This window comes from Molothrus aeneus, chromosome 31, assembly GCF_037042795.1.
Source record: "Molothrus aeneus isolate 106 chromosome 31, BPBGC_Maene_1.0, whole genome shotgun sequence".
Classification (NCBI taxonomy): domain Eukaryota; kingdom Metazoa; phylum Chordata; class Aves; order Passeriformes; family Icteridae; genus Molothrus; species Molothrus aeneus.
Window position 1 is genome coordinate 757,918 of NC_089676.1, and position 14,476 is coordinate 772,393.

Here is a 14,476-nt window from a genome sequence, read left to right on the forward strand (position 1 = left end):
GGGACATTGCCCTGGGGGCTGAATAGTCCTGAGGGCTGCACCACCCTGGGAATGGGGCAACATCCCCTGGGAGCTGCAGTGGGAATGGGGCAACATCCCCTGGGAGCTGCAGTGGGAATGGGGGAACGTCCCCTGGGGCATTGCCCTGGGAATGGGGGAGAATCCTCCTGGTAGCATTGCCCAAGGAATGGGGAACATCCTGGGGGCATTGCCCTGGGAATGGGGGAACAATCCCCTGGGAGCTGCAGCACCCTGGGAATGGGGAACATCCCCTGGGAGCATTGCCCAGGGAATGGGGGAGAATCCTCCTGGGGGCATTGCCCTGGGGGCTGAATAGTCTTGAGGGCTGCACCACCCTGGGAATGGGGCAACATCCCCCAGGAGCATTGCCCTGGGAATGGGGGAACATCCTGGGGGCATTGCCCTGGGAATGGGGAACAATCCCCTGGGGCACTGCCCTGGGAATGGGGAACATCCTGGGGGCATTGCCCTGGGAGTGGGGGAACAACCCCTGAGGGCTGCACCACCCTGGGAATGGGGAACATCCCCTGGGAGTTGCAGTGGGAATGGGGGAACTCTCCCCTGGGGCACTGCCCTGGGAATGGGGGAGAATCCTCCTGGGGGCACTGCCCTAGCGGGCTCCATCACCCTGGGAAAGGGGGAACACCCCCCTGGGGGCTGTATCAGCCTGGGGATGGAGGAACATCTGCTGGGAGCATTCCCTTGGGGGCTGCAGCACCGTGGGAATAGGGGAAAACCCTCCTGGGGCATTGCCCTGGGGGCTGAATCATCCTGGGGGCTGCAGCACCCTGGGAATGGAGAAACATCTCCTGGGAATGAAGGAGCATCCCCCTGGGGACTGCACCAGCCTGGGAATGGGGGAGAATCCTCCTGGGGCTGTTGTCCTCAGGGCTGCATCACCCGGGGAATGGGGGAACCTCCTCCTGGGAGCATTGCCCTGGGAGGCTGCATCACCCTGGGGTCTGCATTGCCCTGGGAATGGGGGAAAACCCTCCTGGGGCATTGCCCTGGGGGCTGAATCGTCCTGAGGTCTGCATGACCCTGGGAATGGGGGAACCTCCTCCTGGGGGCATTGCCCTGGGAGTGGGGGAACATCCCCTGAGGTCTGCATCACCCTGGGCATGGGGGAACCTCCTCCTGGGGGCATTGTCCTGCTGGGCTGCACCACCCTGGGGTCTGCATTGCCCTGGGAATGGGGGAAAACCCTCCTGGGGATATTGCCCTGGGGGCTGAATCATCCTGGGGGCTGCACCACCCTGGCACTGGAGCAGCGTCCTGGGGTTGCAAACCCTGCCCACCCTCTGCCACCCTGCCCCCATCAGCTCCTGGTTGAACTCCAGGGCCTGCTCAACCATTTCCATGGCTCTGGGGGCTGCACCACCCCAGGGACTGTGGCCATGAAACTCCAGGGCTGTGCATTGTGCCAGAGATGGGGCAGCACCGTCCCACCCATCCTGCCCCCGGATCCTGCCCCCAGGATCCTCACCAGGGCACCATCCCAGCCCCCCCAGTCAGTGCCATCCCCAGCCCTGCTGCCCCTGCCCCAGAGTGAGGAGAGCCAGCCCTGAGGGGAGGATGAGGCTTTATTAAATTAATTTTGGGTACATCCAGCGTGGCTCAGCCCCCAGGGTCAGGCTGGGGGAGCCTGGGGTGATGTAGCCCAAAATGCTGAGTCCCAGGGTGCAGTTTGGGAGGGTCCCTAACCCCCAGCTGGACATCCTGGGGCAAATACTGGAGGGTTTGGAGAGGGAAGAGTGCAGGCAATGGGGAAACACAGAATTTAAATTAAATACCAGATGGGTTCCTCCAGGCAACCCACCCAGGAGGAAACTCAAAATGAAGCAGGAGTCCCAGAGCAAACACGAGAATTTGGGTGGGCTGTGAGGGTGCAACAGAACTTGGTGGTTCTTCACTCTGGAAAGGGGTGCAAAAAATCCACACAAACACGTTAAAGACACCTGGGTCAGGCTGCAGAGCCTGGGGTGATGTAGCCCAAAATGCTGAGTCCCGGGGGGGGTTTGGGGAGGTCCCTAAGCTCCAGCTGGACGTCCTGGAGGATTTGGAGAGGGAATCTTGCAGGGAACGGGGAAACACAGAATTTAAATTAAATACAGCCACGGCAACCCACCCAGGAGGAAACTCAAAGTGAAGCAGGGCAAACACGAGAATTTGGGTGGGCTGTGAGGGGGGCAACAGAACTTGGCGGTTCTTCACTCTGGAAAGGGGTGCAAAACATCCACACAAACACGTTAAAAACCCACAGGGAGATGGGGAAGCATCAGGAGCGGGTGGGACAGGGAGGGCACCGGGTTCCGGCAGGAAGGAGCTACCAGAAGCTTCTGTCACTCGTCCCCTGAGGAGCAGGGCTGCTGCTGGGCTCTGGGGCTCAGGACATCGTCGCCCAGAGCAGGGGACACGGGGCTCAGCTGCTTCGCCCTGAGGCTGCCGTCCCCCGGCTTGGTGGCAGCGCCATCCCCAGGGCTGGGGGCCGGTGCTGGCATCACCCCCGCGGGCTCTGAGGGCATCTCCTGTGCGGGGGCAGCGCTGGAGGTGCCGTTCAGCAGCTCCTCGGTGAATTCGGGCAGCTCCTCCAGGCTGGGCTGGCGGTGCAGCCCGTTCTGAGCCCGGAGCTCACCCTCCCGCACCGCCTCCGGGGCCTCCTGCACCGTGGGCTCCTCCTCGCTGGATGAGGAGAGGGAGGAGCCTTCCTCTGCATCCTGGGGGAGTTTGGGGTGTTCCTCTGCATCCTGGGGGAGTTTGGGGTGTTCTCCTGCATCCCGGGGGAGCTGAGCGCCTTCCTCTGCATCCCGGGACAGCTCAGAGCCTTCCTCTGCATCCCGGGGGAGTTTGGGGTCTTCCTCTGCATCCCGGCAGAGCTCAGAGTGTTCCTCTGCATCCTGGGAGAGCTCAGAGCCTTCCTCTGCATCCTGGGAGAGTTTGGAGCCTTGCTCTGCATCCCGGGGGAGCTCAGAGTGTTCTCCTGCATCCTGGCAGAGCTCGGGGTGTTCCTCTGCATCTCGGGACAGCTCGGGGTCTTCCTCTGCATCCCGGGAGAGTTTGGAGCCTTCCTCTGCATCCTGGCAGAGCTCAGAGCCTTCTTCTGCATCCCGGCAGAGCTCAGAGTGTTCCTCTGCATCCTGGGAGAGCTCAGAGCCTTCCTCTGCATCCTGGGAGAGCTCAGAGCCTTCCTCTGCATCCTGGCAGAGCTCAGAGCCTTCTTCTGCATCCCGGCAGAGCTCAGAGTGTTCCTCTGCATCCTGGGAGAGCTCAGAGCCTTCCTCTGCATCCTGGGAGAGTTTGGAGCCTTCCTCTGCATCCTGGCAGAGCTCAGAGCCTTCTTCTGCATCCCGGCAGAGCTCAGAGTGTTCCCCTCCATCCCGGCAGAGCTCAGAGTGTTCCCCTCCATCCCGGCAGAGCTCAGAGTGTTCCCCTCCATCCCGGCAGAGCTCAGAGTGTTCCCCTCCATCCCGGCAGAGCTCAGAGTGTTCCCCTCCATCCCGGCAGAGCTCGGGGTGTTCCTCTCCATCCCAGGAGAGCTCTCTCCTGCCAGGACCCTGCCCAGCCTCTGCCACCCTCGCCCCCATCAGCTCCTGGTTGAACTCCAGCGCCTGCTCCACTATTTCCAAAATGCCCGAGGCTTTCATGAGCTCCACTGGCAGCTCAGCTGTGTCGGGGATGTCCGGGAGCACCTCTGGAGAGCCTCCCTGCCCCGGCGCAGGGCAAGGAGGGCTCTCACTGCCCACGGCTTCCTCCTCCATGCCTGGCTGCTCTTCCAGAGCCTTCTCTGCTTCATCAGGCACTGCCTGGGCCTGGAGCTCTGCTGTGGCCTCGGCTGTGTCATGGAGAGCTGTGCTGGGCTCATCCTCATCTTCCTCCTCCTCCTCCTCCTGCCCTGCCAGCCCCAGCGTGGTTGTTGCTCCAGTGGCATCCCCCTCCAGCTCAGCTGTGCTGTGGAGCTCCTCGTCTGGATCTTCTGGGTGCTCTGGTCCCTGCCATGCTGTGGCACCCTGGGCTGGCTCACCAGAACCTCCAGCTGATGGTTCCACCATCCTAGGGCAGCTGGGATCTTCTTCTGGGCCTTCCTCCAGCTCAGCAGCGCCCTCCTCATCCTCTGGCACCTCGGGTTCCTCAGTGGGCACCTCCATACCCTCATCTGGATCAGCAGCCAGATCTTCTGGGTGCTCTGGTCCCTGCCATGCTGTGGCACCCAGGACTGGCTCACCAGAACCTCCTGCTGATGGTTCCACCACCCCAAGGCAGCTGGGATCTTCTTCTGGGCCTTCCTCCAGCTCAGCTGTGCTGTGGAGCTCCTCGTCTGGATCTTCTGGCTGCTCTGATCCCTGCCACGCTGCAGAGCCTGTGGCACCCTGGGCTGGCTCACCAGAACCTCCTGCTGATGGTTCCATCATCCCAGGGCAGCTGGGATCTTCTTCTGGGCCTTCCTCCAGCTCAGCTGTGCCCTCCTCATCCTCTGGCACCTCGGGTTCCTCAGTGGGCACCTCCGTACCCTCATCTGCTCCTGCAGCAAGCGCCTCCAGGTGCTCTGTGCCCTCTGGCCCTGGAGATGCTTCCCCAGGAGCCCCCAGATCATCTTGGCCACCTTCAGCTGCTTCCACTTGAATTTCTTCAAAGTCCTCAGGGATCTCAGCTTCCTCTGAGCTGGACACCTCTTGGCTGGGAGCAGAGACCATGAAATAACCTTCCTCCTCAGCCTCCTCTTCCTCCCCTTCGGGGCTCTCTGGCACGCTGGCACTCGGTGGCTGGTCCCTCCCTTGCTGCCACCCTTCACCCTGCTGGGCTGTGGCACACACGGGAGCTGTCCCTGGGGTCTCCTCGCTCTCTGCAGGGCTTGGGCTGGGTGTCCCCATCATCATCTCCTCCCGGTAGAGGTGCAGGGGGGTGCAGTCTGGCAGTGTGTCCTCCAGCTCCACCCTCCTGCCCGTGCCCACCGCCAGCTCTGCGGCTCTGGGGGTCTCCTCTAGTGCCCACTCAGTGTCCTCACCTGGCACCTGCCCTGGTGCCACCAGCCCTGAGCTCTCCAGCTCTGCCAGCTCTGCAGCTCTGGGGGTCTCCTCTAATGCCCACTCAGCACCATCACCTGGCACCTGCCCTGGTGCCACCAATTCTGTGGGTTCTGTGTCTCTGGTGGCTTCCTCCAGTGCCCACTCACCTGGCACCTGCCCTGGTGCCACCAGCTCTGAACTCTCCAATTTTGGGGACTCTGGGTCTCTGGATGTCTCCTCCAATGCCCACTCGCTGTTCTCATCTGGCACCAGCCCTGGTGCCACCAATTCTGTGGGTTCTGTGTCTCTGGGGGTCTCCTCCAATGCCCACTCACCTGGCACCTGCCCTGGTGCCACCAGCTCTGCCAGCTCTGCGTCTCTGGTGGCTTCCTCCAATGCCCACTCACTGCTGTCACCTGGCACCTGCCCCAGCTCCCCCAGCTCTGGGCTGAGCCCCTCAGCCCCATCCTCACCCTGCAGCTCCCCTGGTTCCTGTGGAGCCTCTGCCAGCTCCTGGCTGTGCCCTGGCCCGGGGGCACCTGGAGGGGCTGGCTCAGGCCGTGCCACCCTGCCCTGCTGTGCCAGCTCAGCCTGTGCCAGCGCCTGCTGCTGCCTCATCTCCTGGCTCCTGGCATCTCCTTCATCATCCTCCTGGGCCTCCTCCAGCTCTGCTGGCCCTGAGCCACCTCCCTCCTCTCTTTCCAGCCTTCCTGCACTGCTCGGGGTGTCACCTGCCCAGGCTGGCTCCTCGGTGTCCCCTTCTGTCACCTCCCAGTCCTCTGGGCAGGGCTCTTGGGCACTGCCATCGTCACCCCCCTGTGCCCAGGGCTCCTGTCCTGGCTCCGGCTCCTCCTGTTCCTCCTCTTCTCCTTCCTGCAGCTCCTCAGGCTCCTCTGGGGCTCTGCTGTCCCCCTCCAGTGTGTCACCTGCCTCTCCTGCCCCAAGATCTCCTGCCCCAAGATCTCCTGCCCCAAGATCTCCTGCCTCAGAGCCTTCTCCTGCTCCAAGATCTTCTCCTGCCCCAAGGTCTTCTCCTGTCTCAGAACCTTCTCCTGCCCCAAGATCTTCTCCTGCCCCAAGATCTTCTCCTGTCCCATGATCTTCTCCTGTCCCATGATCTTCTCCTGTCCCATGATCTTCTCCTGTCTTGGAGCCTTCTCCTGCCCCAAGATCTGCCTCAGAGCCTTTTCCTGCTCCATAATCTTCTCCTGCCCCAAAATCTTCTCCTGCCCCAAGATCTTCTCCTGCCCCAAGGTCTTCTCCTGCCCCAAGGTCTTCTCCTGCCCCAGAGTCCTCTCCTGCCATGGGGTCCTGTCCCACCCTGTGATCCTCCCCTCTCAGCACCTCCCTGCTGGCCTCTCCCTTTTCTCCCTCACCACCTTCCCCTGTGCCTGTGTCCTCCCGTGCCACAGCATCTCCCTCAGCTCCCGTGGCAGCCTCCTCTGCTGGGATGGCCTCAGGGGCACCCGAGGGCTCCTGCTCTGGACTCAGCTCCTGTTCCCTTCCCTCCTCTGCAGCCAGGTCCACCTCACACCTGGGCATTTCCTGCTCTGCATCAGCAGAGTCCTGCTCCAGGTGACCTTCTGTGGGCACAACCAGGTGGCTTTGCACAAGGACAGCAGCAGCGGCTTCCACTTCTCCGTGGGGACGTTCCTCTTCTTGCACATCTGCTCTTTCTTCCTGGAAATCTCCCTTCTCCTCCTCCTCATCCTCTGAGGGGTGTGATGGCTCCGTGCTGGGCGTCTGTGCCTTCTCCTGCTCTGGTTTTTCCCAGCTGGTCTCTGTGTGCCCAGGCAGATCCTCATCCCCTTCCTGGGCCTCCATTTCTGGATCCCTTGGGCTCAGCACTGCAGGAACCTCCTCCTCTTCCTCCTCCTCCTCCTCCCAGGCTCCCAGATCTTCCTGGCTCCCCGAGGCACCCAAGGGAGGGTCCGTGCTCGGTGGGGATGAAGCTGAGTCCTGCAGGGTGCTGCTCTCTCCAGCCAGCCCCTGGAGCATCACCTCCTCATCCTCGGGGCTCTCCCCATCCTCAGATCCCTCCTGCCCTTCCCCAGGCCCCTCTGGCTCAGCCTTGGTGGGGAAAATGGGGCTGGGGGCATGGATATTCCACGTGGAGCTGGGTGTGGGCTCCTCTTCAGGCTGAGCATCATCTCCCACCTCCTTGAGGGCATCCTCCAGCGCCTCACTGACCAGCTGGGCCGGGTACTGCAGCCTGTGGGCAGCTCCCAGGAGCTGCAGGCTGGCACTGCCACCGTCCCCTGAGGCTCTGGGCAGGGGACACTCCATCCCTGGGCTCACTGCTGCCTCATCTCCTCCTGGCCAGGCAGGACCTTCCCCCCCAGACCTCTCCTGCTCGGGGGAGAGGGGAAGGGAGGCTCTGCCTGCCTGGGGAGGGCTGGGAGTGGGAGCCCCCAGCCCTCCAGCCCTGCTGGCAGCGCTGCCATGGAGGGCTGAGGTGATTTTCTGGAGCTCCCTGGCGCTTTGGGGTGTCAGGGTGGTGCTTTGGGGGTGTTTTGTCACCCTGGGGAAGGGGGTGCAGGGCAGCACCCGCCTGCCCTCGGGGCTCGCTGGTGCCGCTTTGCCGCTGCTCAGCTCCAGTTTGAGATCTGCAAAGAGCAAGGAGGAACCATGAGCCTCTCCCAGCCCTGCCCTGGCTGCCTCTGGCTGCCCCCTCTCCTATTTTTAACCAGCTCCCTCTTGGAAAGTGGGAAATTCCTCCCTCCTGAGTGCAGCGGATGCTGCGGCTCCCGGGGGATTTGTGCCCAGCTGTCACAGACATCTTCTATCAAAAATCCTTTCCTTAGGATTGTTCCTCCTGAGAAGCTGAGAGGCCTCAGGAACAACATGTAAGCAATGGTTATCTGCTGCTGTGGAATGCAACAGGTGGATCTGGGATTGGTCTCATGTGGTTGTTTCTAATTAATGGCCAATCACAGCCCAGCTGGCTCAGACTCTATCAGAGCCACAAACCTTTGTTATCATTCTTTCTTTTTCTATTATTAGCCAGCCTTCTGATGAAACCTTTTCTTCTATTCCTTTAGTATAGTTTAAATATAATATACATCATAAAATAATAAATCAAACCTCCTGAAACATGGAGTCAGATCCTCCTCTCTCCCCTCATCCTCACTCGCAGCTGCAGCCACAGCTGGGCCCTGCTGCTGGGCCAAGTGTGCAGGTGACAAAGCTTTCCTTGGGATTTTCATTTGGTTTTTTTTTTTTTTTTGGTTTGTTTTGAGGAAAAAGGAAATGCTCAGCTGGTTAGCGCAGCCCTCCGTCCTGTGCTGCCCTTCCCATGAAAGGAAGGGAATTAAAAACGAGGCAGAGGAGCAGATAAGGCTGGTGAAGGAGCAGATAAGGCTGGAGAAGGAGCAGATAAGGCTTATCTGGGATGTGAGCCCTGTGCCAAGAGCCACCCCCCTGGCCGCTGTTCACACCTTCCTATCACTGGCAGGAAAATGCAGGGAAATGTGTCTGAATCCGCATTTAAACACATCTAACCTCTAGAAATGTGTCTGAATCCGCATTTAAACACATCTAACCTCTAGAAATGTCTCTGAATCCACATTTAAACACATCTAACCTCTAGAAATGTGTCTGAATCCGCATTTAAACACATCTAACCTCTAGAAATGTGTCTGAATCCGCATTTAAACACATCTAACCTCCACCAGGAAAATGTGTCTAAATCCACACTTAACCTCCCCAGGAAAATGTGTCTAAATCCACATTTAAACACATGTAAACCCCCCAAGGAAAATGCAGGGAAATGTGTCTGAATCCACATTTCAACACATTTAACCCCCCCCAGGAAAATGTGTCTAAATCCACATTTAAACCCATTTAACCTCCCAGGAAAAGGTGTCTAAATCCACATTTAAACCTCCTCAGGAAAATGCAGGGAAATGTGTCTGAATCCACATTTAAACACGTCTAACCCCTCCCCAGGAAAATGTGTCTAAATCCACATTAAACCTCCCCAGGAAAATGCAGGGAAATGTGCCTAAATCCACATTTAAACACATGTAAACCCCCCCCCCCCCGGGAAAATGCAGGGAAATGTGCCTAAATCCACATTTAAACACATGTAAACCCCCCCTAGAAAATGCAGGGAAATGTGCCTAAATTCACATTTAAACCTCCCCAGGAAAATGCAGGGAAATGTGTCTAAATCCACATTTAACCCCCCCAGGAAAAGGTGTCTAAATCCGCATTTAAATGCATCTAACCTCCACCAGGAAAATGTGTCTAAATCCACATTTAACCCCCCCCCGGGAAAATGCAGGGAAATGTGTCTGAATCCACATTTAAACATGTCTAACCCCCATCAGGAAAATGTGTCTAAATCCACATTTAACCCCCCCCGGAAAATGTGTCTAAACCCACATTAAAACCCATTTAACCCCCCCAGGAAAAGGTGCCTAAACCCACATTTAAACCCATTTAAACCCTCCAGGAAAAGGTGCCTAAACCCACATTTAAACCCATTTAAACCCTCCCAGGGGTGGCACCGGGGGTCCCTTACCTCTCACCCCGTTGGTCACCCTGAATTCCCCAGCGGGCACCTGCAGGCGGCTGCTCTCGGCTTCCAGCAGCGTCCTGGGGGAGAGGAGAGGGGCTGGGGGTGCTGCGGGGTGCTGGGGGTTCCCTGTGCCCCCCAGGCTGGGTAAACTGAGGCACGGCTGCCTGTGCTGCTCTGGACACAGGGGGCATCAGGGTGGGTAAACTGAGGCACGGCTGCTTGAGCTGCTATGGACACAGGGCAGGTAAACTGAGGCACGGGTGCCTGTGCTGCTCTGGACACAGGGGGCATCAGGGTGGGTAAACTGAGGCACGGGTGCTTGTGGCATCAGGGCAGGTAAACTGAGGCACGGCTGCCTGTGCTGCTATGGACACAGGGCAGGTAAACTGAGGCACGGGTGCCTGTGCTGCTATGGACACAGGGGGCATGAGGCTGGGTAAACTGAAGCACGGGTGCTTGTGCTGCTCTGGACACAGAATGTCAGGGCAGGTAAACTGAGGCACAGGTGCTTGAGCTGCCCTGAACATGGGGGGTCAGAGTGGGTAAACTGAGGCACAGGTGCTTGTGGCACCAGGGTGGGTAAACTGAGGCATGGCTGGTTCTGCTGCTCTGGACACAGGGCAGGTAAACTGAGGCATGGCTGGTTGTGCTGCTCTGGACACAGGGGGCATCAAGGTGGGTAAACTGAGGCACAGGTGCTTGTGCTGCTCTGGATGCGCTGCTGCTCTGGACACAGAGGGTCAGGGCAGGTAAACTGAGGCACGGCTGCCTGTGCTGCTATGGACACAGGTTATCAGGGCAGGTAAACTGAGGCACGGCTGGTTCTGCTGCTATGGACATAGGGTGTGAGGGTGGGTAAACTGAGGCACAGCTGCTTGTGGCTTCAGGGTGGGTAAACTGAGGCATGGCTGCTTGTGCTGCTATGGACACAGGGTGGGTAAACTGAGGCACGGGTGCTTGAGCTGCCCTGAACATGGGGGGCCAGAGTGGGTAAACTGAGGCACGGGTGCTTGTGGCATCAGGGCAGGTAAACTGAGGCACAGATGCTTGAGCTGCTCTGAACGTGGGGGGTCAGAGCGGGTAAACTGAGGCACAGGTGCTTGTGGCATCAGGGTGGGTAAACTGAGGCATGGCTGGTTCTGCTGCTCTGGACACAGGGTGTGAGAGCAGGTAAACTGAGGCACGGCTGTTCTACCGGACACAGCGCGGGTAAACTGAGGCACGGCTGTTCTACCGGACACAGGGCAGGTAAACTGAGGCACGGCTGGTTCCGCTGCCCTGGCACGGCTCGGTACGGACCCCGACGGAGCCCCCCTCGCTGCCGTGCCCCGTCCCCTCCCCCCGAGGCCCGGATTAGTGTCCCCGCACGGTGACATCACGCTCGGCCGGGCAGGGCCAGCCCCATTCTCATGCTAATTGTTCCCCCCCACCCCGGTCCCTTTGTGCGGGGCCATCTGGAGGGAAGGGCCGCTCAGGGGGCACGGGGCTGTCCCCGCGGTGCCCCCGCCCAGCTGTGCCCGCCGCGGTGCCCACCCCGAGCTCACCTGTAGGTCGCCACTTCCAGGCTCAGGGACATCTTGAGGTGCATCAGCTGCTGCCTGTCCTCCAGCACCCGGGCGATCTGCACCCGCAGGCTCTGCTGCTCCTGCTCCAGCGCCTCCATGGCCAGCTGCGGGCACCACAGAGGGGTCAGGGGGGCTCAGGGTCACCCCCAGCCCTGCCCGAGCCCCCCAGCTCCCCGCGGGGTTCGAGATCCCCGCAGGATGCTCAGGGACAGGAGCCTGGAGCTCGTTTTAGCACCAGGGGTTGAGGATGGGGGAGAAGAGGGAGGAAAGGCCGGGGTGATTCACGGCCAGCAAGGGAAAGAAACAACTCCATGGGCAGCTGCGGGCACCACAGGGGGGGTCAGGGTCACCCCCAGCCCTGCCCGAGCCCCCCAGCTCCCCACGGGGTTCGGGATCCCCGCAGGATGCTCAGGGATGAGCCTGGAGCTCATTTTAGCACCGGGGGCTGAGGATGAGGGAGATGAGCAGGGGATGGGGAGAGGGAGGAAAGGCCGGGGCTGATTGGGAAAGAAACAACTTCATGGCTCTGCTGCTCCTGCTCCAAGGCCTCCATGGGCAGCTGCGGGCAGCACAGGGGGCGTCAGGGGGCTCAGGGTCACCCCCAGCCCTGCCCGAGCCCCGCAGACCTGGGCAGGGCTCGGTGGCTCTGCTGATCCCCGCAGGATGCTCAGGGACGAGCCTGGAGCTCATTTTAGCTCCGGGGGCTGAGGATGGGGAAGGATGAGGAGAGGATGGGAAGAGGGAGGAAAGGCCGAGGTGATTCACGGCGAGGGAAAGAAACAACTGCATGGGCACCACAGGGGGGGTCAGGGCCGCCCCCAGCCCCTCCGGTCCCCGCGGACTTGGCCTGGGCAGGGGGCTCGGCTCATCCCCGCAGGAAGCTCCGGGACAGGAGCCTGGAGCTCATTTTAACACCAGGGGCTGAGGAAGGAGGAGATGAGCAGGGGATGGGAAGAGGGAAGAGAGGCTGGGCTGATTCACAGCGAGGGAAAGAAACGACTCCATGGGCAGCTGCGGGCAGCACAGGGGGGTCAGGGCCGCCCCCAGCCCTGCCCGAGCCCCACCGGTCCCCGCAGGGCTCGGGATCCCTGCAGGATGCTCAGGGATGAGCCAGGGGCTGAGGATGGGGGAAATGACCAGGGCTGAAATGGGACGGGAAGAGGGAGGAAAGGCCGGGCTGATTCACGGCCAGCGTGGGAAAGAAATAACTTTCAGCAGAGCAGCGGAGGCGGCGGCATCCTCTGCCCCGGGACACCCAGGGCTGCTCCCAGGAGCTGGAACAAAGGGAGACCCTTCCCCGGGCAGTGGTGACGCCGCTCCCGGTATTTCCAGCCCGCTCCGCCTCCACCCTCCCTGCGCTGAATCGCTTTTGCAGCTGTCGGATCGCAGCTGCAGCGAACTCGCTGCGAGTTTGGGAGTTTGTCCTTCCCGCACACCGGGGGCGGCGGCGGGGCCGCGGCCGCCCCGGGATCCGCAGCCCGGAGCTCGGGCAGGGTGCTGGGGGAGCCCCCGGTGCCTGCTGCTGCCCCCCTGCACTTTGGTGGCCCCGGGTTTCTGTTGTCCCCAGGGACAGAGATGTCCCCAAGCCGCTTTGCTCTTCCTCCCGCCCTCCCCAGCTTCCTCTGCAGCTCCATCCCTTCCCTGGGGTTTGTTCGCTCTGTTCGCCTCCCCCCATCCATCTCTCGCATCTCTTTGCTCAGGGTCGTGTCCTGAGTGCCCACCTAGCCACCCCCAGCCCCTCTGCTGTCCCCTCTCCTGGGGATTTTCACTCGCCTGGAACTTTTCTGCCTCCCCGCGCTGCTCCTGCCACTGCCGGGCCAGGCTCTCCTCCAGCATCTCCTTGCGAGCTTTGAGCCCCGCCAGGTCCTTCTCCAGGTGCTGCAGCTGCAGCTGGCTCTGCTGGTTGTCCTCCACCGCCTTCCAGAGGTTCTCCTTGGCCTGGCACAGGGAACCTTCCAGCTGAGCCACCTCTGCCTTGTAGGTCTCCACCGCCCCTTTCCAGATCTCCGAGAGCCTCTTGGAGTAATCCTCCACCTCCACCGGCTGCAAAGCCACGGGGGCGCAGCGGAAACTCTCCAGGCTGTGGGAGAAAGTGGCGATCTCCTGGTCCAGCCCCGCTTTCTCCTCCTCGTGTACCTCCAGCAAGGCTTCCACCTCCTTCTCCAGCTGCACAGCTCTCTCCTTCAGCCAGATCTGCGCTCTCCTCTCCTCCTCCAGCTCCCTCCTGCTCAAGGACAGCTCCTTCTTGGCTTCTTCTCGGGCTGCCTGCTCCTTCTGGCACCTGCTTCTCACCTGCTGCACCTCCTCGTACAGGTTGTCCCTGGCCAGCTCTGCCGCGCACTTGTCCCTGAAGGCGACATCCAGCGCGTCCCGCAGGGCTCGCAGCTCCTCCTCGTACTTGGCCCTCCACGAGTCCCCGGCCGGGCCGCTCTTGCTGCTCTGGATTTCAGCTCGCAGCACCTCGTTCTCCTCCTCCAGGAACTTCACGCGGGCCAGGTACGCCTCCAGGCGCTTGTTGAGGTCCCACATCTGCAGCGATTCCTCTCGCAGGGCTCTCGGCCCTGCCAAACTCTCCGTGCTCAGCATGGCCAGGAGGATGCGGGGAGCAGGCGAGGCAGAGCGGGGGAGGCGGGGAGGGAAGCGAGTGCCTGCGAGCAGAGGGGAGCGCAGCTATTCATACCCTGCGCTGCCGAGTGGGAGGCCCCCGAGACCCGGGCGAGCAGCCGGATTTAACCCTTGCACAGCCGAGCCGGCTCCAACCCACGTGGGCTCCACGCTGAGCTCGGATTTCCCGGCCATGAGGAAGAGCAAGGTGCTGCTTCCAACTTCGGGAGGGTGATTTGAGGGCTTGGATCCTGTCCCTAAAGCCCGAGGGCCATGCCAGGGAGCTGGAGGGCTGCCGTGGGGCTCGGCGAGGAGCTTGGGAGGTGTCCAAGGGCGCTTGGCAGATGCTCAGCCCGGCTGCAGCATCCCTCGGTGGTGGCTTGTGTTGGGAAAGATGGAACAGGAAAGCCTTATAAATATGATTGTCTGGCAAAAGATTTTGAGAATATGGAAAGTATAAGCGAGATTGAAATGAAAGCAAGTTTTGAGATCCCTCAGTTACTGACCAACTGGAAAACAATGGTGTGGCTGGCTGAAGGTGATCCCCTTTTGATGGAACAACACCCTCTGCTTGCAGGCAGGCCCAAGGGGCAGAGCAGACCCTACAGCTTGGCAGAAGGGGCCCAAAGAGGAGTTTTTAGGGTTTAAAATGCAACACAGTGTGGTGATGTAATGATTCTTACAGGCTGTATGTAAATGCTGTAGGATTTGTATCTTGTACTAGATTGGTCAGTGAGAATCAGAATATTCAGCACAGAAGA

General features: G+C 60.6%; 1 protein-coding gene across 1 annotated transcript; it reads right to left on the bottom strand.

The window, feature by feature from the left end:
- Positions 1-1,586: 1,586 nt before the first annotated feature.
- Positions 1,587-13,738, bottom strand: NES (nestin). Its single transcript, XM_066567886.1, has 4 exons — positions 12,885-13,738; positions 11,091-11,215; positions 9,550-9,623; positions 1,587-7,630 (listed from the first exon to the last, which is right to left on the bottom strand). The coding sequence occupies exons 1-4, from the start codon at positions 13,695-13,697 to the stop codon at positions 2,364-2,366; spliced, it is 6,279 nt and encodes a 2,092-aa protein (XP_066423983.1). The 5' UTR covers positions 13,698-13,738; the 3' UTR covers positions 1,587-2,363.
- Positions 13,739-14,476: the final 738 nt, after the last annotated feature.

Excerpts from the sequence above, each read along its gene's own strand:
- NES (XM_066567886.1), bottom strand. The coding sequence starts at position 13,697 with ATGCTGAGCACGGAGAGTTTGGCAGGGCCGAGAGCCCTGCGAGAGGAA. Across the intron at positions 11,216-12,884 it reads GGGAGGCAGAAAAGTTCCAG|CTGGCCATGGAGGCGCTGGA; the intron begins GCGAGTGAAAAT and ends TGGTGCCCGCAG. Across the intron at positions 9,624-11,090 it reads CTGGAAGTGGCGACCTACAG|GACGCTGCTGGAAGCCGAGA; the intron begins GTGAGCTCGGGG and ends CCTCTCCCCCAG.